Source organism: Alnus glutinosa, chromosome 12 (assembly GCF_958979055.1).
Source record: "Alnus glutinosa chromosome 12, dhAlnGlut1.1, whole genome shotgun sequence".
NCBI classification, from domain to species: Eukaryota; Viridiplantae; Streptophyta; class Magnoliopsida; order Fagales; family Betulaceae; genus Alnus; species Alnus glutinosa.
This window is the reverse complement of record NC_084897.1, coordinates 26522503-26549883: the sequence shown is the minus strand read 5'-3', so window position 1 is coordinate 26549883 and position 27381 is coordinate 26522503. Positions and strand designations below refer to the sequence as shown.

The 27381-nt window shown below is 32.8% G+C and overlaps 2 protein-coding genes across 2 annotated transcripts; one reads left to right on the top strand and one right to left on the bottom strand.

Annotated features, from left to right (window-relative positions):
• Positions 1–1242: 1242 nt before the first annotated feature.
• On the bottom strand, positions 1243–6045 carry LOC133852181 (serine acetyltransferase 2). Its single transcript, XM_062288878.1, has 10 exons — positions 5532–6045; positions 4819–5016; positions 4673–4732; positions 4064–4159; positions 3896–3920; positions 3393–3487; positions 2581–2747; positions 2393–2466; positions 1672–1731; positions 1243–1518 (listed from the first exon to the last, which is right to left on the bottom strand). Exons 1-10 carry the CDS (start codon positions 5793–5795, stop codon positions 1406–1408), a joined length of 1152 nt encoding a protein of 383 aa, XP_062144862.1. The 5' UTR covers positions 5796–6045; the 3' UTR covers positions 1243–1405.
• Positions 6046–22026: 15981 nt separating this feature from the next.
• On the top strand, positions 22027–26853 carry LOC133852482 (protein STRICTOSIDINE SYNTHASE-LIKE 6-like). The gene is made up of 4 exons (XM_062289245.1): positions 22027–22554; positions 25199–25506; positions 25603–25735; positions 26422–26853. Exons 1-4 carry the CDS (start codon positions 22111–22113, stop codon positions 26689–26691), a joined length of 1155 nt encoding a protein of 384 aa, XP_062145229.1. The 5' UTR covers positions 22027–22110; the 3' UTR covers positions 26692–26853.
• The last annotated feature ends 528 nt before the right edge of the window (positions 26854–27381 follow it).

Genomic DNA, 27381 nt, shown 5'->3' with positions numbered 1-27381 from the left:
TCTAAGGGAATCGTTGCTTCGGGCCAAACAAAATGATGTTGTCAAAGATTATAAATAAAATAAAACAAAACAAGATAAACAATGAGTCGGTTGTTGAAAGTGTTGCATCAAATGGGGCCTCTCTTTAAGGTCTAATTTCTATTGGTTTCTAACCTCTGACCTTCTAGGAACTACGATTAGGATTATTGATAGAATCTAAATTAGATATTCAAATTTATTAATTTTTTTTTAAATTAATTTAAGCTTTTAAAATAGTTGCTGATTTAACATGTATTACAATAGTCTTGAATTTGAATATTGATTTCACAATTTATCTATTATTCTAATTAAAATATTTCACTTCTTGTATGATCTCACACCTGGGAAGAAAAAAAAAGAATATTAATTAAATAATCAAATTTCTTATTTATTATTAAATTAAAATTTCAAAAATAATTGAGGATTTAACAAATTGCATTTGCACTGCAAGTGAATGGCCAAGTAGCAACTCAGACAAAAAGATCATAATTCATGAGGACCCAATTGGGATCCCCTTCAGTGCTTTTGGTCACCTTTATCCCCACCACAGAAAAGATCTGAATGTTCTTTTTGAGGATTCTGGTTCACAACATTTCTTGAAGTGCAATTATTAAGCTTGACCATGGAGCATATCATCTTTGTTTTCTCCTAATCTGACTTAAAAAGAAGCCATTATATTCAGAACATGTTTACTTTATAGGTATGCATTAGAGGAGATGGTCAGGTTGTGATGAGCCAATCATCCCAAAGAGTGGCCGACCAACCTTTTATCCTTTAAATTTTATTGGTTTGTTTTATTTCTTTATTGCTAACATGACTCCATTTAAACAGTTTACTTTGAATGAATGGCCTGATTCATTAGAATTGCAAGCAAGGACTTCAATTCACATACAAGTATCTTGTGAAAGTTCATACAATTCCAGACTTACTTTAGGACGATTTTGATGAGTAAATGATTGATCATTTACCATAATGGAAAGTATTCAGTATTTGAAGAAGTATTTTCTATAGAGTACTGCTACGAACTACATTTTTATCCCACCACTATCGCTCTACTAACGTGGTCGTACCAATCAACCCTTGCTTCTTTTTTTTTTTTAATAAAAGTTAATTGATTTTGCCACATTAACATGGTGAAATAAAAATGTGATTTATATCATTATTCTTTTATATAAGTTTGTCATAATGGATGGTTGTGGGGTGTGGACAAGTATTTTCATGAAATAGAACAAATGGGGGGGTCGCTTCACTTTAAGATCTGTTGAATTTTGCAATATGCCAGCATAGATTACAAGGGATTATAAATGACTAACGACATTCCACAGCTACCCTGGACAAAATATTTCATTGTTTTTGTTGGATTTAACATGATAACCATTGTCCCGCTCTAGAGTCCAGGAATTGCTTTTGCATTGGCATTGGCAAAGGAGATTTGAGCCTTGAGCCTAGCCACATCTCTTATTAGGTTGCCTTCATCATTTTTTTCACGATCCTGAGCTCCTGAAATTAACAGTTGCCAAGAGTTATACCAGCGCCATTGGTTTCAATAGCATAAAACCAACAGAGCTCAGAGAACACATGAAAAGGCAAAGTCAATGATTTGGTTGATTTTTAATGCTTCCGAACCAAGAAAAGATGATGCGAAGCGCTAACCAGTTGATCTTCCATCTTTAGAATTAGCAGCCACATGTTGGAAAAATTCTTTGGTAGCATCTGCACATAGCAAAAAGCATGATAATGAATGATATGAGAGAGGTACTTACCAAAAACTTTATAGCTAATCTGTTTTCACATATGAAGTGTTAAATTTGAGAGCAAAAAAATAGAAGAAGATTAAAATCAGGATATTTGACATATATTACCAACTCAAGCTTGATGTGGTTCGAAAATAGATCCAATAGTTAGTTTATCATCCTAAATTGTTTCTATACCTTCCGGCATCAAACATGGACCCAAATATAGTTGCTACAGAGAAATTAAGAATACTTATGAAGTCCACCTTTTGCCCGGGCGACCTTTTTGTTGGACCAATATAATGCCTTGATAAAGATTCCTATGTTTTTCATGTGACTGCTGCTATACATTAGTTTAGCACAAAGCAACTAGTCTTTCAACAATAGGTGTTCCAGATTCTAGGAGACAGAACCATTGCAACAGATTAGGGAAGTAGCCCAACTATATTATATAAAACAATATGGGCTCAATTAATATAGGTTTCATTCCTTTAAGCTATTTGCTGCCTTAGAATAAAGATAGATCCTCGTTTTCCGGTTAAATGCAGAAAACAAATGCAAGTTCCAGGCTAAATGGAATATAAAATAAAATAAAATAAAAACCCTTATTTGTAGGCTTGATTCATAGATACACTACATACCATGCTTCATAGTCAATGATGGATCTTGCTCAGCTACACATCCAATCACTTTTGCTGGTATTCCTGCCACCATGCTTGTGAACCAAAAAAGAAAAGGAACGTCCCTTAACTATTATTTCAAAATTAACAACATGAAAACAGACTGATGACAAAAACGATCGGGCCGAAAATTAGAAATTACTTTCTACCTGTGCGGAGGGATGTCTTTTAACACAAGGGAACCAGCAGCTACCATTGCACCTTTACCTATTTTTATATTCCCGAGTATAGTTGCACTGGCTCCAATTAGTGCACCTTCACCTACTTTTGGATGACGATCTCCGACTTCTTTCCCAGTTCCTCCTAAAGTCACACCCTGTCAAAACATTTTTCTGCAATAATCATAACATAATCTGGAAATGCAATTTCCAAAGTACATATCCAATGCAAAGACATGAAGACACAATGATATGACAAAGATTAATTTGATTTTTTGCTAGAATTTAATACTAGTTGAAATTTAAATTAACTCAGGAAATTCAAATAATGCAATTTAATATGAACAAAGTAAAAATTTTGGGGATTTTGAAATTTCTGAAATTTCCCCTGATAAACAAATGCTCATATTATCTTTGACAAAACCAACATAATGGCCATGCTTTCATAGCGGGAAAAAAATAAAAAATAAAACTCCAAATTTAGAACTTCTTAACGATCAACAGTATTAGCAAAAAGTCTTCATTATTCATTTCAAGCTTCAATATGCTAAAGAAGTCATCCAAAGAAGACATTTCTATATGTGAAAATTTAAAAGTTTATTTTACCTTCTTTTATGTCCCAATTCTCACCCAGAAGTTCCGATGAATTATTGTTTAGAAATTAAACAAACAAACAAATGAAAGAAGTATAAAAAGAAAATCTAGTAATGTGTTATCAAAGTATTTGGTGGCTTGAAACAATGATAACTAAACAACCCTTCCATTAAATAATGGGAACAAAACAGAGAATGAAATTGACTTACATGCATCAATGAAACTCTGTTGCCTACAACTGCAGTTTCACCAATAACCACACCTGTCCCATGATCCAATAATATTCCCTCTCCAATTTTTGCAGCTGTACAGAATCATAAAAAAAAAAAAAAAAAAAAAAAAAAAAAAAAAAAAGGTAAAAATTAGCCTTACATAATAGAGAAATGACCTTCATTATCTCAAATAGATGTATATTCTCGAGGTAACAACCATCTTTCTGCAGAAGAATCAAGTTTTGTACATAAACCTTCAAGTAGTCAATATCCACCATATCTTTTCACTTTCTAAATCCTTTTCATCAAAATGTTTGGTGGAAACAATAACACAAATATGTTTCAAAAAATATATCTAAGCTACATTCAGCAACGTGTCCAAAACCTTAACATCCCTTTACATTTAAATATGCCAGTCTTACTCTTGCCAGCCTCAATATCAGAAGGTTTAGAGAATTAGAATAGCATAGAAACTGTAACAACTACAAATGAGAATATACCTGGATGTATGTCAACTCCAAAAACCTGAGGAGAAAAAACAGTTGACAATTAAGAGATGATAGAAAACAAAGAGCGGAGGAGGAAGATATGCTCTACAGGGATCATCCTTTTCACTTTTTTGTTGATAAATAACTCATCGAGGATTATACAAGAAAGTACAAAACTACCTCACTGATTCGGCTTTGTAGTGCCAAGGCCAATACTTTGCGTCCTTGGCTCCACAATGCATGTGCTACTCGATGCACTTGCAAAGAATGATATCCCTGCAATAAAGCATGACTCACAACATCAAGGATGTACTTGGTTCTTTTTTCTTTTTCATACATATATAAAAATAATAAATAAAAAAATAAAAAAATAAATGATGGCTACCACTTCCACCCACTTTCTCAGAAACAAACAACAATTATCAGAACATTTCTGGTCGGCAATCATATGAATTTGACAAGGCACACCATCATAATTGATCACATTGAAACAGTTTTTACCAAATTAACAGCATCATTATTTATAGCAATCCAGGTGAGTTATAACCAAATTTGGCCCAATAAATAAATCTTAACATTACATGAATGTTTTTATTTCAACCTTTTCTATTCATTTTTGGGTGTGCAGGGGAGGTGGGGACCATGTTATATTTTAAGTCTGATCCTGTAATGTTTCTTTTATTTATATCCCAAAGCATAACTCATAAACTACTTTTTGTCATTAACATAGTCTTGCAACCAAGATCAATATATGGCAACAACAAAATAAGAGGTTTTTGCCAAAAGTACCTTAAGGTACAACAGAACTGAGCAATATGACAAACAAGCAGGATCCCGGTCTTTAAATGCCTGTAGAAAGAAGTTCTCCAAACATTAACACGAATTCAGTTATTCCAGAACAAAGATCACTCATATTCTTTGGAACATTGATTTACCTGCATATCTAGGCGGATCGAACGTTGAATGCCTGTGTCATGCAATATCACATCACAGAATATATCCATTAGTTGGGTCGCCAAGAGTGTAGGATTCTGCAGTCGATTGGCAAGAACAAACCCCAAGGCTTGCTCTAAGCAATTATGTGACAATATACTAGCATACAAGAAGCTACTCAAAATCGGCTCCTTTTCTGCCTGCAATGATGTGTGGCGACAAATATAAGAGGATGGATTGAACAAAACACTGTTCCAAATCCAAATTATCTATATGCTTGTATGTGTGTCCATAATCTTACTAGGTACCAAACAAGTTGACCCTATATGTAAGATTTCACACCAACCATTATTAAATGAGAATGTTTTCCACTGAAAACCACTGCTATTACCCCAATCCATGAAATTTCACTACCCATGGTTTGATTATACAAAGACCATAAAATTCAAACTAAAGTCATCCCAAGACAAAGTCAAACATATGTACAACCAACTCCAACTGACAACCTTAAAAGCCACTTCCTGTACCCATCAAAGTTAGTTTCTAAGTAACATCAATCCTACACAACAACCAATAAAAAAAAAAACTAAACATCAAACTGAATATAACAGAATCCAATTTCTGAAACATTGAAAACCCATCACTCACAATCCAACAAAGGAAAAAATAATAATAAATTTTCATAGAAGTATTAGAATAGAATAGTAGTGTGTACCTCCAGCTTGGCCTCTTCTTTCACAGCATCCCAAATAGGGTCAGCAACCGGGTCACCCGAATTGCCAACCAACCCAGCACAGTCCGAGTCAGACCTCGAAATCCCCATTGCATAAACAGGAAAAACCTTCTCTAACCGGTACTGAGTAGTCTTGGAATCAATAAAGCTCTTCTTTTCCTCCTCATCCCGATCCCCCCTAAGAGAGAGGCGCTCCGAGAGCATTTTGGGAAGAGAAACCCAGCTCTCATCGCTCAGACAAGCCATGGAAAGCAGAGCTACACGTCCTCCTCTACGGTCTGTGTCTCACAACCATAAGAGAGAATTGGAGAGAAAGCGGTGGCACTTGGCAGTGTTATAAAGAAAGCAAAAAGGAAGAGAGAGAAAGCTGTTCTTTGTGGGGGCGGCTACTCGAACGGCTGCGTTTCTTTTAGTCTCAGCTTTCAAGAAGAGAAAAGCAAGACTACGAGATGCGATATGCTAATGTCAGCCATGATGATGATAAGCATTATGAATGGTTCACATGGTAGTCTGTTGCTCTGCTTTTGTAGCCTCCTGGAGTGGTGGGACTTTTGTCCTTTTTAGCCCCTCATGAAACTCATATAAATATTTAACTATTAGTTTAGTTTACTGGTCATATAATTTTTAACGGAAAAAAAAAAATACTTTTTCTTTTCCCCTTTAATTATAAAATTATAAAGTAATTTGCAATATTTTCTTAAATTTTCAATTATTGCAATGTCCCCCAAACTACTGTCGGAGTTGCAATGATTCTTTTTTATGCAAAAATATCCATCATAACAAAAAATAGAAGAAAAAAAAAATCTTCATTTTTTTGTCTTTTTATTTTTTCTAAATTGTTTGTCAGGGGCATTTTGGTCAATTTTTGTACAAAATGAGAACATTGCAACAATTAAAAATTTAGAGAAAACATTGCAAATTGCTTGAAAGTTAGAGAGAAATAAGTGTACTTTTCTGAATTTTTAACTATTAGTGGTTATAGAATCTTAAAGAACACATGAGGCTTTGTTTTTGTTAATATATTTTTGGATTTTTTTTTTTTTTTAAAAAAAAAAATGTTTTGATGTGATTAAAAATAAAATTTGTCTTTGTACTTTTAAGAGTGTTTTGTGTTTAAATTTTTTAATAATATTTTTATTTTGAGAAGAAAAAAAAAAAATTAAAAAGGAAGACTTTGTTTAAGCAAGTGATGATTATAAGAGAGAGGTAGAGGGCATCGAGCGTGGGCTCTTCTCCCTATATGTCAAGATTATGGAAGGGGGAGAGAAGATGCGAGCATGGAGCCAAAGATTGTCAATCATTGCATTAGGGGTGCATGGGTATTTTAATGAGTAAAACAATACTTAAAATGATAAACAAAGTAATGTGATGTTTGTAAATAATAGATCTGGTTTTGCTTTGTAGCTACGCTATTATTTAAAAACAACTCTTCAAATTATAATTAAACCTTTTAGAATTATTGGTATAAAGTTTAATAATATCAACTAATAAGGAATTAACGTAAAATACGATATTTACAAGCAACTATATAATTTGTTCACTCAATGTGAAAATTTTGGTGCACTTGCATATCTCGATTGATAGTAACCCGAGTCGCAAGTGTGAGGGGACTCCTTAGGGGTTCACATGTTTAGACAGGTGTGCTTTATAAAGGGACTTCTCACAATTAGCTGCCCAGTTTACTAACAAGTCTAGTGGTTAATGTTGGGGATCTGGATTTTAATAATTTACTAAGACTCTACATGCGGATGCGGTTGTTGCCTATAATCGCATTTGCATTATGTGATTATTATTTTTTTGGTAATCGCATCAATCCGCTTAGGCGTGCGGTTACTAATCACTATCCGCTCGGTTATTGATGGCAAAATTGCACTTCGAACCGCCTAATAAGTAATGGGCATTTTGGATCTATTCTAGTGTTTTTAGCCTTATTTGAACCTCTTTTATGACATATTTTAAACAATTTTGAAACATTTTGCACCTTCTTTCTTTCTTCTTCTTCTTCTTCTTCTTTTAAAAAATAATAAAAAAAAATAATAAAAAGGGCATGCACATGCAGCATATATATATATATATATAAAAGGGCATGCACATGCGGCATGCATCTACATACCCGCATTTGCATGCGGATAGTTATATATATATAAAAGGGTATGCAGATGCAGCCCGCATCCGCATGCCGCATCCGCATGCTGCATCTGCATGCGAATAGTGGTTAGTAGTGATAAACGATTAGTTTTTATTAATAACCGTTACTTGTCCAGTCATATATTATTATTCTTCTTCTTCTTTTAAAAAATAAAATAAAATAAAAAAAGCTCTCCTGTTTTAGATGAAACCCTATATATATATATATATATATATATATATATATATATATATATATATATATATATATATATATATATATATATAAAAGGGCATGCAGATGCATACCGCATTTGCATGCAGATAGTTATATATATATAAAAGGAAGAAGAAAAAAGTTTTATCAAACCAAACCAACAAGTGCCGAAGGCATGTTCAATCTTAAAAAGGGATGAGGATTGTGAAATTGAGACGGCCTAAAAAGAGGACCGGAGAATTCACCTGCTCCAACAGTTTATAGTGTGGGATTTATCTGTCCGAACAAATAAGTGTCATAAACTTTTCTCTTAAATTGTCCAAATCTTACAAAAAAAATTGACCGTCAAATTTCGGTCTCATATTGAGAAGATAAGTAATCCATATGAAGGAGGTAGTTTATAAAGATAATCACGAATATTAAGTTTCACATTGTCTTCGTTTGAAGATGCGAGCATGGAGCCAAAGATTGCATTAAGGTGCATGGGTATTTTAATGAGAAACAATACTTAAAATGATAAACAAAGTAATGTGATGTTTGTAAATAATAGATCTGGTTTTGCTTTGTAGCTACGCTATTATTTAAAAATAACTCTTCAAATTATAATTAAACCTTTTAGAATCATTGGTATAAAGTTTAATAATATCACCTAATAAGGAATAAACGAAAATACGACATTTACGAGCAACTTTATAAATTGTTCACTCAATGTGAAAATTTTGGTGCACTTGCATATCTCGATTGATAGTAACCCGAGTCGCAAGTGTGAGGGGACTCCTTAGGGGTTCACATGTTTAGACAGGTGTGCTTTATAAAAAGGGTCTTCTCACAATTAGCTGCCCAGTTTACTAACAAGTCTAGTGGTTAATGTTGGGGATCTGGATTTTAATAATTTACTAAGGCTCTACATGCGAATGCGGTTGTTGCCTATAATCACATTTGCATTATGTGATTTTTTTTTTTTTGGTAATCGCATCAATCCGCTTAGGCGTGCGGTTACTAATCACTATCCGCTCGGTTATTGATGGCAAAATTGCACTTCTAACCGCCTAACAAGTAATTGGCATTTTGGATCTATTCTAGTGTTTGTAGCCTTATTTAAACCTCTTTTATGACATATTTTAAACAATTTTGCAACATTTTGCACCTTCTTTCTTTCTTTCTTCTTCTTCTTCTTCTTTTAAAAAATAAAAAAATAATAAAAAGGGCATGCACATGCGGCATATATATATATATATATAAGGGCATGCACATGCAGCATGCATCTACATACCCACATTTGCATGCAGATAGTTATATATATATAAAAGGGTATGCAGATGCAGCCCGCATCCGCATGCCGCATCCGCATGCTGCATCTGCATGCGAATAGTGGTTAGTAGCGATAAACGATTAGTTTTGATTAATAACCGTTACTTGTCCAGTCATATATTATTCTTCTTCTTCTTCTTTTAAAAAATAAAATAAAATAAAAAAAGCTCTCCTGTTTTAGATGAAACCCTATATATATATATATAAAAGGGCATGCAGATGCATACCGAATTTGCATGCAGATAGTTATATATATATATAAAAGGAAGAAGAAAAAAGTTTTATCAAACCAAACCAGCAAGTGCCGAAGGCATGTTCAATCTTAAAAAGGGATGAGGATTGTGAAATTGAGACGGCCTAAAAAGAGGACCGGAGGATTCACCCGCTCCAACAGTTTATAGTGTGGGATTTATCTGTCCGAACAAATAAGTGTCATAAACTTTTCTCTTAAATTGTCCAAATCTTACAAAAATATTTGACCGTAAAATTTCGGTCTCATATTGAAAAGATAAGTAATCCATATAAAGGAGATAGTTTATAAAGATAATCACGAATATTAAGTTTCACATTGTCTTGGTTTGAAGATGCGAGCATGGAGCCAAAGATTGTCAATCATTGCATTAGGGTGCATGGGTATTTTAATGAGTAAAACAATACTTAAAATGATAAACAAAGTAATGTGATGTTTGTAAATAATAGATCTGGTTTTGCTTTGTATCTACGCTATTATTTAAAAATAACTCTTCAAATTATAATTAAACCTTTTAAAATCTTTGATATAAAGTTTAATAATATCACCTAATAAGGAATAAACGTAAAATACGACATTTACAAGCAACTTTATAATTTGTTCACTCAATGTGAAAATTTTGGTGCACTTGCATATCTCGATTGATAGTAACCCGAGTTGCAAGTGTGAGGGGACTCCTTAGGGGTTCACATGTTTAGACAGGTGTGCTTTATAAAAAGGGTCTTCTCACAATTAGTTGCCCAGTCTGCTAACAAGTCTAGTGGTTAATGTTGGGGATCTGGATTTTAATAATTTACTAAGGCTCTACATGCGGATGCGGTTGTTGCCTATAATCGCATTTGCATTATGTGATTATTTTTTTTTTGGTAATCGCATCAATCCGCTTAGGCGTGCGGTTACTAATCACTGTTATTGATGGCAAAATTGCACTTCTAACCGCCTAACAAGTAATGGGCATTTTGGATCTATTCTAGTGTTTTTAGCCTTATTTGAACCTCTTTTATGACATATTTTAAACAATTTTGAAACATTTTGCACCTTCTTTCTTTCTTCTTCTTCTTTTAAAAAATAAAATAAGCTTTCTTGTTTTAGATAAAACCCTATATATATATATATAAGGGCATGGCTCGCATCTGCATACCCGCATTTGCATGAGGATAGTTATATATATATAAAAGAGTATGCAGACGCAGCCCACATTCGCATGTTGTATCTGCATGCAAATAGTGGTTAGTAGCGATAAACGATTAATTGTGATTAATAACCGTTACTTGTCTAGTCATATGTTCTTCTTTCTTTTAAAAAATAAAATAAAATAAAATAAAAGCTTCTTGTTTTAGATGAAACCCTATATATATATATATATATATAAAAGAGCAATTGCCCGCATCTGCATGCTGCATCTGCATGCGAATAGTGGTTAGTAGCGATAAACGATTAGTTTTGATTAATAATTGTTACTTGTCTAGTCATACATTCTACCCCCTCCATATAAAACTAACTTTACGTGTAATGTAAGTAAAGTCTATAATTTTATTTGCACTTTTAAAAGTCCTAATTAAATCGTTGTATACTCATTATGCATATATAATTAGCTTAATAAGTTAAACTCTAGCTAATAGCTATTTGTTGAAGTCTAAAGCCGTCGGAACTTGGGTGGATGCCGATTTAATTAGAATCCTTGACGTGTTAATTATATAAATGCACACATGTCCTTAATTTAAAACAAACGTGACGTGTTAGACTACATTATCGTTATCAACTTGCTGGTTTTCAATTGGATTAACGTGACATCCGATTGATTTTGGTTTCATATATATATATATATATATATATATATATATATATATATATATATATATATATATTACTTGGATTTTGGGATTATTTATTGTTTATTTATTTATTTTTCTTTTGTGGGTCAACTAAAGGATGTCGTTTACTTACCCCCAAAAGCAAGGAATTAGTTTAAAAATGTAGGTCCTAGAATCATTATTTATTAATCTTATGTTGGGATTGAAAGCATTAATTGTCTCTAATCTATATGATCAATGATTTGAATTGAAAGTATGTCATTTGATTTTCCAAATTATTTAATCATCTAAGATCATAAGTAATTCGTGCAAACCATTTAGCCTTTGTTTTAATTTGTTTTTAACGAGAGGATACTAAAAATAATATATGGACAGAATTTTCCTACAAATTGATTTGTATGAAATATTATATAACCCACATATAAGATTGACATGTGTCCCTTGGCATATGCTTATTTTAATAGTATGTACTTCTTACATACTTTTTTAATAGTATTAATAAAAAAAAAATGTGTTTCTCACATGTTTAAAGGACACATGTCACTCTTTTATGTGAATTGTATGAAATTTCATACAAACTGATTTGTAGAAATTTTCTGTCCATAATATATAGGAGGGTTTTTTTTTAAAAAAAAAATATTATTTATTTCTTTCATATGTAAGGTTAATAAGAGAAAATTCAAGTATTTTTAATTTAAAGTATTTGTACCATGTGACACGTACAGTTGAAACATGTCATGTCAAATAAAAGTCACGTGGCATTAATTGATTGATCTGAGATAACATATTTATAATTAATTGAACATTAAGTTGACAAAATTACCTATTTGAAACCAATAACTAACTCGATAAATTTTTGGTGACTAAGCAATTGCAATTTCATTTATTGGTTATTTTATAATATTGATTTTTTGCTTTTGTGATCTATATAATTGTAAATATTTTCTCATCTCAAAATAAAATTATATGGTTTGCAATGACACAATTATTGATAAAATAATAATAATAATTAATGATACGAATTTGGTAAAAATATTATTTTCTTTTAAAAAATATGAAGATATTATAAGGGATTAAAAATATAATTTGTTTTTACTTTTGAAATTTTTCTTTATATTTTGCAGCAATGTCGTCCTCTCCTTTTAAGAAAGAGATGTAAAACGAAACAAACTATAATTTGGGCTACTCCGGACCTGAGTACTATTTTGGCCCAAAACCATTCGAGCCCGGCGAACACGCAGGAACATGAGCCCAAGCAAGCTGTCAAGGTATGCCTTCCATCATAGCCTGATGGGCCGTAATGGACCAAGAAAAGAGTTTAGGCAGAGCCCAGCATGAAAAAATAATGGAAAATAATGTCTCGGATCTCGATTAGTGTTGTTAAGGACACTATAACTTTTACTATAAATTCTTTATGAGCTAACTTGATAGTCCATACGACACTTATCACGTTAACAGGGCCGTTTGAATGCTTAGACAAATTAACCAATCGCCTAAGGCCCATAATTACATAACGTCCTAAATAGTGATAATATAATTAGATTTCCTTTTATATAAAAAAATAATAATAAATTTAAAGCCCCAATTATGACAAAAAAAAAAAAAAAAGTTAGTCAATGCTACTTCATTAAGGCCCAAATTATGGAAAAAAAAATAATATTATGACAAAAAAGTTAGTCAGTGCTCTTAATTAAGGCCTCAATTACATAAAAAAATAAATACATAAAGAATTGAATCCCAATATATTAAGGAGGAAAAGAAAGAAAAATGGAAAATTACATTAATTGCACCCCTAAAACAGTTATCAAACTTATAATTTTCCATGAACTTAAAACCAACATATTGACTAAGTTCGTTCATTAAAATATTTTTTATAATAAAGCAAATTTCATTTTGCGCTAGATTCTACATAAAAAGAATTATACGTAGGTTAACACAAAATATGATATTTGTTGAAACTAAATGTCTCTTAACATATATGAATTTTGCAAGTCGTTTGGAAAAAAAAATTAAAAAAATTAAATATAAAAATGCCCCACTTAAATTTGTCGCCTTAGACCTCAAAATCTATTAAGTTGGCCCTGCACTTTAATCATTAAAATATGCACGGTCACATGGCAATCTATATGACACTTATCACGTTTACAAATTAATGTAACAATGCACACGACATTTATAACATCAGCCATTAAAATATGATCCGCCACAACGCAATCTCTACTATACTTATTTTTATAAAATTTAAACGGTTACGTAAATTTATATAAACTGTAATGTCCCAATCATTTTCCTTTATTGAATTTAGACCCCTTAAGTTAAGGCAGAGAAGGAGAGATCAGGTCCTTCCCTATCTAATCGACTCTAACAAAACTAACCTCTCGTTTAATCATATAAAAATGTATCATCTTTTTTTTTTTTATCTAATTGATTGAGAAAAAGGTTATAAGAAATGATTATTTTCACTTCTGATCTAAAAAGAATAAGAAGTGGATGATCCTACAGACAAATAAGGGGTGGGCTCCCCAACAATAAACCTAACAACAACAAAAAAAACTCTTCCCCAACGGAAAAAGCAGCCAAACAAAACAAACACAAAATAACAACAAGCAATGATTATTACCTATGATTCCAGAGGAATCACAAACAAGTTGGACCTTTCCAAGGGCCACGCGAAGCGAATACAAATAGCAAAAGGGTTCAAAAAGCCCAAACCAAATATCAAACATTGCCAAAAACCGTTGAAGAAAAGTATCACAAACAAGGAAAACACCCAATAAAACAAATGTAGTAAGATGAACAACAGTCGATCGGTAGAGGAAGATGGGTGAGAGCCATCTCTGGAAGCGCGTGAGTACCACGCACCTCCAAGGGGAGGCCTCTCATCAATGGGACACACCGGAACCGTTTGGAATCACCGGGAATCGAAGCGGAGGAAGGTGGAGGAAGTAGACATGAAATCCACACGCCTATTGGGTTGAAAAGCTCTCAGGCGCGTGGAATACACGCACCAGTAACCAAGTAGCTGCGGGGTGAAAAGAGACTACCAGTGAAATCCAGAGATGCCGAATGACCCGTTGCCGAGGAACTTGTCTTGTACAAATGTATCCCATTTGATATGTAAGAGAAGGCACAAATCTTTTGGAATGGCATCAATTTTAGAAACTCTACTGCTTCTGCAAATCTCTGTTGGCATAGACACCGGTGAAAATTTAAAAAGAAATGGAATTAATCTTAGAGTACTATGCTTGATTGTCATCAAATTTTATTTATTTATTTATTTATTAAGTAAAATGGAGTACTCTATGGATGATTTAATTTGTTAATGCTTTTTAAATGTTTTATTTGAAAAGGTATTTTAAAATGGGACATAAAAATAAAATTAATTTTAAGTGTTTTATGTCCTTTATAAATATTTTTCTTTTGAAAGAGAAAACAAAATGGCAATAGAAAAAGCTTTATCAAACAAAATCTTTGAAAAAAATTTGGGATCAAAATGGAACTTGTAAGTGAGCATTGTGTTCCATGTTATAAAAAGAAAAGTGTTCGGTACTACAGCTCTTGCTTTCTTTATAAATTCACTTGATAGTTTACATTTGATGAAAAATGAGTATTTACGTGAACACATTTATTTACTAACGTATTAATAAGTGTCACGTGGACTATTATGCTAGTTTGCAAGCGTAGTAAATGTCATATAGATCGTCACGTGACAATTTAAAATATTTAGTAACAGACATCATAAGTATCGCATGATACTTATGAATTATCACGTGAATTTCTAATAAAAGTTATAACATCCCTAACATCATTTTAGTATAAAACCAAACATGTCACTTTAAATTAACCATACACGTCAGTGTGTTCTCATTAAAAGCAAATTAAAACAAAGGCAAAATGGTTTACAACTTTACACCAATTACTTATGATCTCATAGGATCAAAGAACCACATTTGGATAGACATTTATTTTTTAAATTGGGTCTGATGAAGTTTTTCAAATTCTGTTTATAAAACTGTTACATGTTTTTTTTAATAGATTTTCTCTCCACTCTTTAATGCTATTAAAAAAAATATGTATGTTCACGTGCTTAAAAAATAAATGACAATTTTATAGATAGAGGTCTCCAACAATTTTACTGTATGAATTATTAACACTTTAGACAGTAAATTATGTAGTCCATCTACCTAAATAAATTTCAAACAGTCCACCTAATTACTCGAACATTCGGGCTCCATAGATTAGGTGATATCTCATATATTAATAGTAACTAGCATATAACCCGCATCATGCGCGGGTTTTTACGAATTAAAACTGTCATGTACTTATGTTTAAAAAGTAATAGATAATGTATAAAGTAGTTTAAAAAAAAGTTTTGAGTTATTCTATTAGAATGCTACATTTAATTTAAGAAACAAAATACAAATCTAAGAAAAAGAATGAAAATAACTGTATCGATCACCGCAATGTGTAATTCTGATTACAATATTGAATTCAAAAATAAAAAGTTTAAATGCATAATTAGAGAGCCATAAATAGGAAATGTGATTTTATAGTGTAAATTTTATCTTGAAATTGATATAAAGTTTGTTCTTAAGTAGAGACCGGCCACTACAACTTTGCAGAAGAAGAAGCCCAAAGGTCCTTGGAAAAAAAACCAAAGAAAAAAAATAAACTGTTTGATTAAGATAGAAACAGAGTTTGTTTTCACTTTATCTAGTTTTATATAATTTAAGCAAAAGAAAGAAATAGACAGACAAATGCGATGTTTAAACTTTAAACATTTAATTGGTTTAAAAACTGAATAGGCAGTTAACTGTTAATTAGCAACAATTCTAGTGAAATGTTTTATACTTAAAAAGAAACGCTTGACATATGGCATCATGAAATAACGTATGGCATTTGCTTTCGCAATAAAAAAATTTAAAAAAAAAATCCAAAAATTAATGCCTAAAAATTTGTGTAAATCATACCAATTGGTAAAAATTCCATAAAATATTCAAATGAATTAAAATATAAGATCCTTGATTTTAGTTTAATCCATATAAATTAAAATACGTTGAAATCATAGTCCCTACAGGAGTAGTTTAACATGAAACGAAGTATAGAGGGAAGAAAAAAAAAAAAAAAAACAAAGGGAGCAAGAAGAAAACCTGGAAATCAAGTGCATCACATAAAAGAAAGAAAAAAAAAATCACCTAAAACATTCAAATGAATTAAAATATAAGACCCTTAATTTCAGTTTAATCAATATAAATTAAAACATGTTAACATTATTGCTCACATAGGTGTAGTTTTAAATTAAATGAATGGCAAGAATAAAACCTGGATTATGATTATCAAATATTAATAGACAATTAGTTTGAATATTTGATATTGTTGGTGTGATACATATTATATTTCAATATAAATAAAACCAATATAATTTTGAACATTTAAAAAATACAAAGCAAAATAAACAAAGTTTTTTTTTTTTTTAATGGATACAAAATAAAATAAAATAAAATATTTCACTTAACATCTCATTTGGTGTTTGGAAAGTATTTATGTTCCTTTGCTGCATAATAATGAAATAATTTTGTTCCTTCTTTTGCTTTTAAAAGTATAAAATGTACTTACAAAAAATGCCTAAAAATCTGTCAAATCACACAAATGAAAAAAAGAAGAAGACAACATTTCAAATAAAGAACACCTCAACCAAATATTTCACAAACAAAATGAAACATATTCATGTTCATGAGAGGGAATGGAGAGAGAGGGAATACCTTCTTTGAACATAATTTAATCGGAAAAGGCCGAAAGTTTTTGGTTCATTGAATTGTTTTCTGCTATAAGAAGCAAATTTTGGAGAGAACTACCCTTCGGATAAATCTGACGCAAATAGTGCAGCGGTTGTTTGTAGTCCTGACCCAATGAAGAGGATAATTTTTTTTTTTTTTTTAAAAAAAAAGCAGTAGGAAGAAGATGAACGAATGGTTATGAATTCGCTAGAATACTTGGTTTGGTAACAAAGACAATAACAGAAAATCATATGCAAGAACACAACAAATTACAAGTTGAAAAAAAAAAAAAACAAAAAAAATAAACAATCATATAATCTTGAAATACGTATGATCCTCACAATCTACAAACAGAGGGAGAGTACCGTTTGATAGCCGATGATTACATAATATAGCCAATGTTTCCAAAGAGGTTACCTTCCTTTACTGTTTGACTTTTCTTCATTGCAGTTCTTGAGTAGGGTAATCAATATTTCTTCTTGCCAATATATGCAAAATGCAAAAGAAAATGACGTTCAATCTCAAGATTACGTTTAATGGGAAGGGAAGCGATGTTTCAGTGAAAGTGAAAGTGTGAAGTATGGTGTATTAAGCCAAATCCGAAACTGACGTCTTGGGAAGAGAGAGTTTCAGTTGTTTTTAACTCAATGACACTTGTCACATTTTTCAGATACAGTTATTAGTAGGTAAAAAAAAAAATGGTCGCATCTTTTCCTTAGTATTTGATTTCAAATACAATTATTTTGTTTTATAGAATAAAACTGCACGCATGTGAGGTGGGTTAACGTTTAAAAGAGTTTTGCTTTGTATTTGATTATTAGGAAAAAATAACTGATGCATAAATGAGTTAGTTACCCATATTTAACACAAAAATAGGGTTTTTTTTTTTTTTTTTTGAGAGAGAGAAAAAATAGGGATTCAATTTTTTATGTAGCATGCAAATAGGGATTGAATTTACTATCACATTTTAACACAAACCTAAACTCACCGTTTAACTTAAAATGAATACTTGGCAGCATTTCAAGACGCCACTTGTCACAATATCATGCAATGTTCTAAGTGTTTCCCTATTATATATATATATATGATATGAGAGCAAATTGCAACAAGGCGTTAATACTACTAGCCTATATCTTGTCTAAAACGTCTCAAGGGATGGCTCAATTGGTTGGAGACCACGCCTCATGAAACGGAAGTCACTAGTTCGAATTTCTCATCCCTTCTTGTGTAGACATGTAAAAAAAAAAAAAAAAAAAATCTCGTATAAAACAAATCTCCATCTAAAACGGTCTATTCTATCAAATAATTCAATAGAAAATATTTATATGTACATGTTAATTGGTTTTACCTTTTAAGATTTTGGATTTACATTAAATAATTAAATATGAAACATGGTAAAAGAAAACATAATATACCGTGTTTGAAAATATTGGCTAGAAATAATTAATCATTACAATGTTACCAAGTTGTCGCTCCAAGAGTCTAAATAATAAATTTTAAATGTATAATTTTTATATGGACAAAAATTTATTATTGAAAATTTGTATAAACCAAACCCTTAAAGTAACGTGTTCTTTAAGCTGTTAAAAAGTATGTAAGAAACGCATGAAATTAAAGTTAGCTTCAAAACATTTTATTTTTTTATATCACATTAATAATATTTTAACAATTATTTCACTTTTTTTATATTACATAAATTATTTTTTAACATTTTTTTTTTTCACTTTTTCATACAAAAAAGCTTAAATTATCAACAATTTTTTTTTAATTATTTAAAATACAAAACCACAACCAAAAAATTTACCAAACACACCGTTTATCTCTCTTGTTCTCACAAATTTCACAATTGATACTGACTTATTTGCGTGGGTCCAAATTTGAAATGGATCTGGCTTGCATGCGGTAGTGAAAACTACCACTTACATGCTGTAGTGGAAAATTGTATCGTTTTCTACTAAATGGCATCGTTTTTCACTTAAAAAATGTTGCTTTAAAAAATAATTAATAAAAAATAATAATAGCTTAAAAGTGCATATTTTCTCTATTAAAATAAGCATTATCATACTATATTTTATCATAATTCTTGCATTTAATACTTAATTGGGGAATATTGTTTAATTATTCAATTTAAGCTTAAATTGATATAAATGCAATGAATTGTATTTCTTTTTGTAGGAATGGTTGTGGCTTTCAAGCGGCTGGATCACTTGGTGGGACCAAAGAGAAGACCAAAAGAAAAGAAGAAAGAAGTGGACAAAAAGTAGCCGAGCCGAGCCGTGAAAATAAATGGAAGGTAAAGCAAAAGGAATAAGGAAATTAATGAATGAAAAAAACGCGTGGAGGACCAAGGAAATAAAGAATAAATTCATAGGCCCACGTAGAAGAAAACAAAACATGAAAAATAAGAAAAGCATCTCTTTCCATAACAAGGCAATTGATTTTCTTTCATTACTTGACAGATTTATGGGGACCTAACTCACACATATTTCCTTCCATGAAAGGATTAGTGCCTAATCAGCTCTTTCCATGCATAACTCACCAACACATGTATGGAGACATGGAAAAGTCATGCGCTGCATTAATTGTCGAGATACATGATTTGTTTTCCATGAAGGGCCAAACTTGCAATAATTCTTAAACAAGGAAAGAATCAAGAAAGCATGTGTGCAGCATCGAAAGACCTAGCAAATTAATCTATATATATATCATGTTTTGCTTGTGCAAAAAAAAGGGAAGCAGGAGAAGCCAAAGGGAGAGAAGCGAGAGGAGAAGAAACAGAGAAGGGTAGTTATGGAGGCTCTCAACCGGTTTTGTTGTTTGTTATTTTTTATTTTCATAAACATAAGTGGTTAAATCTTTAGTTAAGGCTAGGGGTGAAGCCTAGTATTTTTATTATGTATTATTGAGACTATCAGGGATAGAGCCAGCCATTGGTATGGGGAGGGGCCAATTTTTTTTTTTTATTTTTATCATTGTATTGAAATAGGGAGACCAAATTATAAATGAAAAATATATTATATTTAAATATTAAATTAATATATAAAACATTAAATTTTTATAAAAATGGAAAAATCTAAAATATCCCTCAAAGCATAAAGAATAACATGTCAGTGTTGGACTCAAAGATTGCTCGCACACGTGTACTCTATCAGCTTAATTTCCCTTCTTTTTTCTCTTCTTCAGATTGAAGTTTCCATACCTTTAAGAAAAAGCGGAGAGGATCCTTCTAAGTTTTATCTTCCACTCTCTCTCTCTCTCTCTCTCGTGTTTTTCTGCATATGGAGTTTCATGGAGGCCCTCGTTTTGATCACTCCAACCACCCCTACTTTCTTCTTGATGTTTCTCCTCGCTGTATCTCTTTACTTTATTTCTGGTTTTTTGCAACAAGGATGCAAAGCATCGACTAGAAGCTTCTAGCTGCCCCTCACGAAAAAAAAATCAAAGGAGTTGGGGGGGGGAGGGGGCCATGACCCCTACTGGCTACCCCCCAGCTCCATCATTGGAGACTATGTTATTTGTTCTTCATAGATTAATGATTAAATTTTGAGATGATTTTTATTTGATAGTAATTTTATGATTTTTGTTTATATAAAATGCTTACTTTGTTTGATTTGATATGATTCGAAAATATATTGAATGTTTAATTTATTGTGTCGTGTTTATGAAATCAAATTCTCAATCAACCCATGTTTGATCTATTTTATATTATGTCTCAAGAATATGTAATAAATTGCTAGGTAGATCCCTGAAGTCTTAGTGTTTTCTTTTAATTTTTCTTTTTATTAATTTAGTTTAATTAATTTTATTTTAGTTTATTATCTATCCATTGCTCACTTTTTAGTGAAAAAATCAATTCAATTTACTTTTCTGCACAATAATAAGAATTTAACTTAATATCTACCATTCCCTGTGGATCGATTTCGTACTTACCGAGAATTATTACTTGCGAAAACCTATACTTGGGTTTACACTCTTTGTAGTCCAACAAAAAACAAAAAAAAATATTAAAAACTAAAAAAAAGAAAAAAAAAAAAAAAAGAGGTCGCTAGCCACTCCATTTTTGGCCAACCACCCCAAAAAGGCGAAAAAAAGAGAGAAAAAAACAAAAGTTTGGGTTTTGGGGTAGCCGAATCACTCCCGAGGGCTGGGGGTGTTTTCAACTACCCCTTACGGTCGATATGGAGGTGGCCGAGCCATTCCCGAAGCCTTTGAGAGCGGTTTCGGCCACCCCAAACTAATTCAAAACCATACAAATAGCTTTTAATTATAATTATTATTTATAATTTTTAAGTTTCAATACATTTTTTATTATTAGGAGGGCATGCTGTAGTGAAAAACGGTACTGTTTTCACTGCAACATGATCATTGATCCATCCGAAATCAGCATACTTCTCTATCACCACTACTATCTATTAATATTGTCAGATCACAACGTGGACAGATCCCTGAGGCAGTGACGCTCCATTTTCCAATTTTTGGTCAATTTAATGAACTACTGCACGCACAGAGTCACGTTATCGCGAACAATTCCCACTGACCAGTTAGATTCTCAAGGCACATTAACTGTGGATAAGATATGATTTTTGTCCTTTCAATAAAAATGGGAAATGGCCATTTTTTAACATGTGTATAATTTGTACACTCCTCTTCCTCACATGAGGATGAGTCTAGTGCATAGACCCTATCTTCATGTGAGGAGAAAAGTGTACTAGTTGTAGCGTACCAATCAGTTCCCAAAAAATGTATGATTTTTGTTTAAAATGTGCCTCTTAATGGATTAAGAAACTTATCTTTTTTTTTTTATGTACAAATTGATGGATTATTAAAAATTAAATTTATTTACCATTTTTTAATTTTTAATTTTTATAAATTACCAAATTTGTTAGTGCCGACATTTTTTACTATAAATTACAATAATCACGTAATACGTCAATCATTTTCGTAATAAATATCCGTGATCAGAATTTGACTTTTATTTTATGGCTCTCCTTAAGTCCATGAATAGCACGGAATTCATGATATCTCGTCATTTCCTGAAACCGGCGAGTCACTGAAGTCCCCAACCATGTCCGAGTCAAAAAGCCCCGACTCAGCTTCCCTACACAGCGCGTCTAACGTAATCTCCAAAAGAGAAACCTCATGGCCCCTCACTTTTCTTATTACAGCACTGGTCCCCGTTGTCGCTGCAACAATCCTCTACCAACTCGACACGTTCGACCCGGCTCCTCTGCCCCCGGGCGAGTTGACTCGGCATGTCATAGCCGCCCCGGCACGTAACAGTCGCATGCTAGAAGGATCTGAGCGCGTGGGTTTTGGGCATTTGGTCGGCCCAGAAGATATTGCTTATGATCCCAGCTCCGGAGTCTTCTACACTGGCTGTGCTGACGGGTGGATCAACCGAGTCACGGTGAACGACTCGGTGGTGCACAAGTGGATCAACACCGGCGGAAGACCTTTGGGAATCGCTGTTGGACGTAACAACGAACTTATTGTCGCCGACGCCGCAAAGGTAGGCCCTCTATGCGCGGACTTGTTGATATTTGTAGCCACATCACTCCGGTCTGGGTGCATGTTTCAGTTGAGTTTGGGAAGTCACCAGTTACGTTGATAGGAATAAATGATCTTTAAAACTATAATAAATTACAGCTTATCCAAAAAAAAAATAGATTATAAAAATAAATAAATTTAATTTATATTTTGATAGAATTGAGCCTAGTTAGATAGTAATTTGGTACTCTCGTTTTGTTAAAACTTTTGAGAATAAGTTTTTTCTTTTTGGTTATGCGTATGATATAACATGATGATAAAATAGTTTGTGAATGTTATATGTTTGAAGTTGTTTGTTAATGCATTTTTTTTTTTTTTTTATTAAAAAGCAAATAACTATCCTAGAAAGTATTGCCAAATGAGCCTATGTTTTTTTCAATATGGGTTTGAAGAATTTTTTTAAATTTAATCCATAAAATTATCATCTATCTATTAATTCGTGATAAATATATGCCCTTTTAATAGCAAATAAGAAACACATGCATTTTTAATATATTTTTCTCTCTCTATTAATGTTATTAAAAAAGAATGTGTCTCATGTGTTCAAAAAAACATATGATAATTTTATAGCCTAGATTAAAGGAAATTTATTTTAACTTAATTTGAAGGAAACTCTCTCCAATAAAAAAACAAAAAATGATTTCATGCTTACCAAAACATTTTTAGAAGCTTCTTAATTAGCTTTTGAAAAGTGATAAAATTAGTCTTTGACATTAATTATGAGATATAAGCTAGATTAGTTTTTCTGTCCCCATTTGTTATTTATACAAAAACAAAAAAAAAAACAAAAAAGTCACATAAGATCCATCAAATGTTGTCACATGTGCATCTTTTTCTAATTAGAAGTTAGGAAAAAAACAAATGAAAGAAAGAATGGGAGAGCACGTGGTAGAGAAAATCTTCTTCACAAATAGTACTGTTGAGATTCTTCAGCAATCTACCGGCGCGCGAAAGTCTCTTGCAACCCACCCTCTCTCTTCCTGGAAGGGCCCCAGTACGTACATCTTCATTCAAGGGGACTTTTCATTCGCCAATAGGTGCGCCTAACTTACGTTTTGCCCCGCAAAAGTGGTCATGAGGATTATTGAGGGTGAAGGAAGGTTCGTCGTAACCTCCCTAACACGGAGAGTGGGTGATGACGGATGAGGAACCCTAACCCACCCTAACGATCGACCACCGTACCTCCTCCCATATTGTGGTTGGTTGTAGGGGACTCTAGCTTGTAGCCGGCGCCTAGCTACTCTCTATTGGATGAGAGGAGGTAGTCGCGTTGGTGATCAGATCCCGCGCAATCAACCTGAGCATGGAGATTGGAGAGGGTGGATTGCGATAGACTCCCAATTCCCGGGACCATCTCGATCTGCAAGGTGGGGTTTTCCGAAATGGGGCAGGGGGCAGGAGAACCGCAACACCACTGAGAAGAGGATTTTTTTTTGATAACTCTTGATTTTGTTTTCTTTTGTACGTTGACAACTTTGTCCATGATGTGATTTTTTTGAACGTGACAGATGGTCCTGACAGCAAATAAAGGAAAAACTAATCTTATAATTAAACTCAAAAAGCACAACGATCGATTTTATCACTTTCCAAGGCAAGAAATATTCTGATGAAGAAGAAATCCGGACCATTTTTGGACTTTAACCCATTGGTAGTATCAAGATCGAACCGAGCATCGATCACGTTCTTTGAACTCATCGTCATCGATCGTCCTCTCACTATTAAAGAAATTTATATTAGGCCCCGTCTGTCTGTTTCTTAGTCTCAACTTTCAAGATGATGACAAAAGCAAGGGAGTGAGACCATGAGATGCGAATGCAATGATCATAAGCATTATCAGTGGTATGTCTAGAGTAGTTGTTTTTTTTTACCTAGGAAAACGGAGAAAGAGAAAATTGTAAAGGAGGATGGTCTTTGCCACTGCTCAAACATACATAAGAAAGTAAAGGAGACAAAGTGGGAATACTTCCTAACACAAAGTGAAAATTAAGCGGCCATCTAGCAACAAGATGTGAACCATGTCTAGAGTTATTTGGTGCTTTTCTAGCCTCTGCCTGGGTGGTGGGACTTTTGTCTTTTTTTAGCAGTTAGTACTCGCATATTATTGAAGCATTACACTCTTTTATATAACAACTTGCGTAACAACAGAAAATAGAACCGTCTACAAGCATATCAACCAAAAAAAAAAAACTCAAATTAATTAGACAGATAACTTGCACTTCTCTACACCGGAGAAAAATCATGAAGGTTAAAGTTGAGTGAGAATGCAACAAGTGATGGCCATAACCCAATATGATGGATAAAACCATCATGCATAAGAGAAACTCCAAAATATTTAGCTTTTGATCAACTTTCAAAGAAACTAAAGAGTCTAAGAAAGAATAATTATAATGGTAATGCTATGTATTATATTTTTATCTTATAATTCAGAAATGACAGCTTCAACTAATTTTTGAATATAATTTTTTCTTTTTTAATAAAGATCAATGACTGATTACGATTATTATGTTCACATTGTGAGATAGTTATAAATTAAAAATGTAGTTTATAGTATTTTTTGGTCAATGATTAATAATTATTTATATTAATGAAAAATGGAGTGTAAACAGGGTCTACTGAACGTGACGGCAGAAGGTATGGTGGAGCTATTGACAGATAAGGCTGAGGGGCAAAAATTCGGAATGATAGACGGTGTGGATGTAGCACAGAATGGCATGATTTATTTTACAGATGCTTCATATAAATATAACATAAGCGAGTTCATTTGGGACTACTTGGAGGGTAAGCCCCATGGCAGGCTTATGAGCTATGATCCTGCAACCGGAAGGACCAAGGTGCTGGTCCGCAACCTTTTCTTTGCTAATGGTGTTGCAGTCTCACCCGATCAAAATTATGTGATCTTCTGTGAAACCCCAGTGTATGTTTGCTATTAATGAAAGTTTAATTAGTTTAGTTTTGGTTTCGCATTTGTCAAAGTTTTGATGATTCCTCAAATGGGTTACTTATAATGCAGGAGAAGGTGTAGAAAATATATCATACAAGGCAAGGAAAAAGGAAAAGTAGAGAAGTTTGTCGATTATCTACCAGGCGTGCCTGACAACATCCGATATGATGGAGAAGGCCACTACTGGATTGCATTCCCAACGGTAAACCAGTTCTTTCTTTCTGATGCTCCTGCTTTTGAATCAGTGATAGTATGTTGTGAATGACAGGATTGTATATTGAATTACACCGAGAAAAGTATATACATAGAATTCATGCTAACCTAGCAGTACAATGGTTAACCTAATAGTATTGTTGAAACTAGTGACCGCATGCCAAGTTGCCAACCACTAGAAAAAGAGTTAAAAAGGTCTCACGATGGTCCGGCAAAACCAACTCTGACACTCAAATTAGAAAGGATAGGAAGAAATGCAAATTGACAGAGGGAGGTACGCATAAATAGGTACCTGGTGAAAGGATCCTCCCCTTCTTATACATGCTCGTCATTCCCGCATCTCGTTGTTAGGGTTTGACCGTACATATATAATCTAACATATTTGAATAGAATCCAAAACCAAGAATCCTTAATTTAGACTGAATTAATTAAGCTGAGAGGATGAGAAAAATACTACTGTTTGCTAGTATTTGTTATTCACATATATAATGGCAATGGTGATAAGAATCATTTACGGTTGATGCTAGGAATGTTGATTGAAACAAAATATCTCTATACTTTATTGATTTTGGAATAGAGAAAAGCAAGTTGGTTTTTGTGGATGAATTTTAGTGCTCCTAGCCAAGTCCTAACATCAATTTCATGTGTATCTTTTTGTGCAAAAACTGAGTGCAGGAACCTACACTTTCATGGCATCTAGCATTCAGATACCCTTTCATTCGGAAGGGCATAGCAATCATGGAGAAGTACATTGGGAGACCAAATATGGAGAAGAATGGCGGGGTTCTGGCCGTTGATTTGGCAGGAAAACCTACTGCCTACTACCTTGATCCTGGATTGCCAATAGTTACGACTGGGATCAAGATAGGAGATCATTTGTATTGTGGCTCCTTTGTCTCTCCCTATATTATCCGCCTCAATCTCAAACAATATCCTGCGACATGAGCAACATGACGTACGTTGTACTTGTTGCTGCAGATCGAATCGATCCTTGATGGCATCTATTTTCAATAATTGATGGTCTCACCTCAATGTATTTTGAGATTGTTTGTTTGTTATGCATGTATCACAACCCTAAGACAATTAACGGAACTCTTTGCATGTGTATGCATGAATTAGTGGACATTTGAAATGGTACAAACAATAAAAAATTACATATTAGTTGCAAGGAGATTAACATGCATGCTTCAAACACTTGGTAATATATATATATATAGCCTTTGCTCTCTCCTTCTCTCAAAATAAGCCTTTTTGTTGAAGAACTTGAAGTTTTTTGGAAAAATGAAAGTCCGAGGAGCCATATATATTCATGATTTCATTATTTAGCAAACAACAATATCCAATCAAATTCATTTAAATTAATTAATAGCAAACAAACAAAAGAAATTGAAAGGTCCACCACTAACGCAATATTGTTTAGTAAATGAAGTTTCGTTAAATAATCCAGCTATTTTTCATAATTCGGGCTACTGAAAAGTACTATATACTCGTATTCAAAAATTGGACTCGTTAAAATTTAGGTGGCCGAAGGCTGAAGGGGGTCATTTGTCCTCTGTCACCCCCGCCCCTTGAATCTACTAAACAACCTCTAATCAAATTCATTAAAATTAATTAATGGCAATACAAACTAATTAA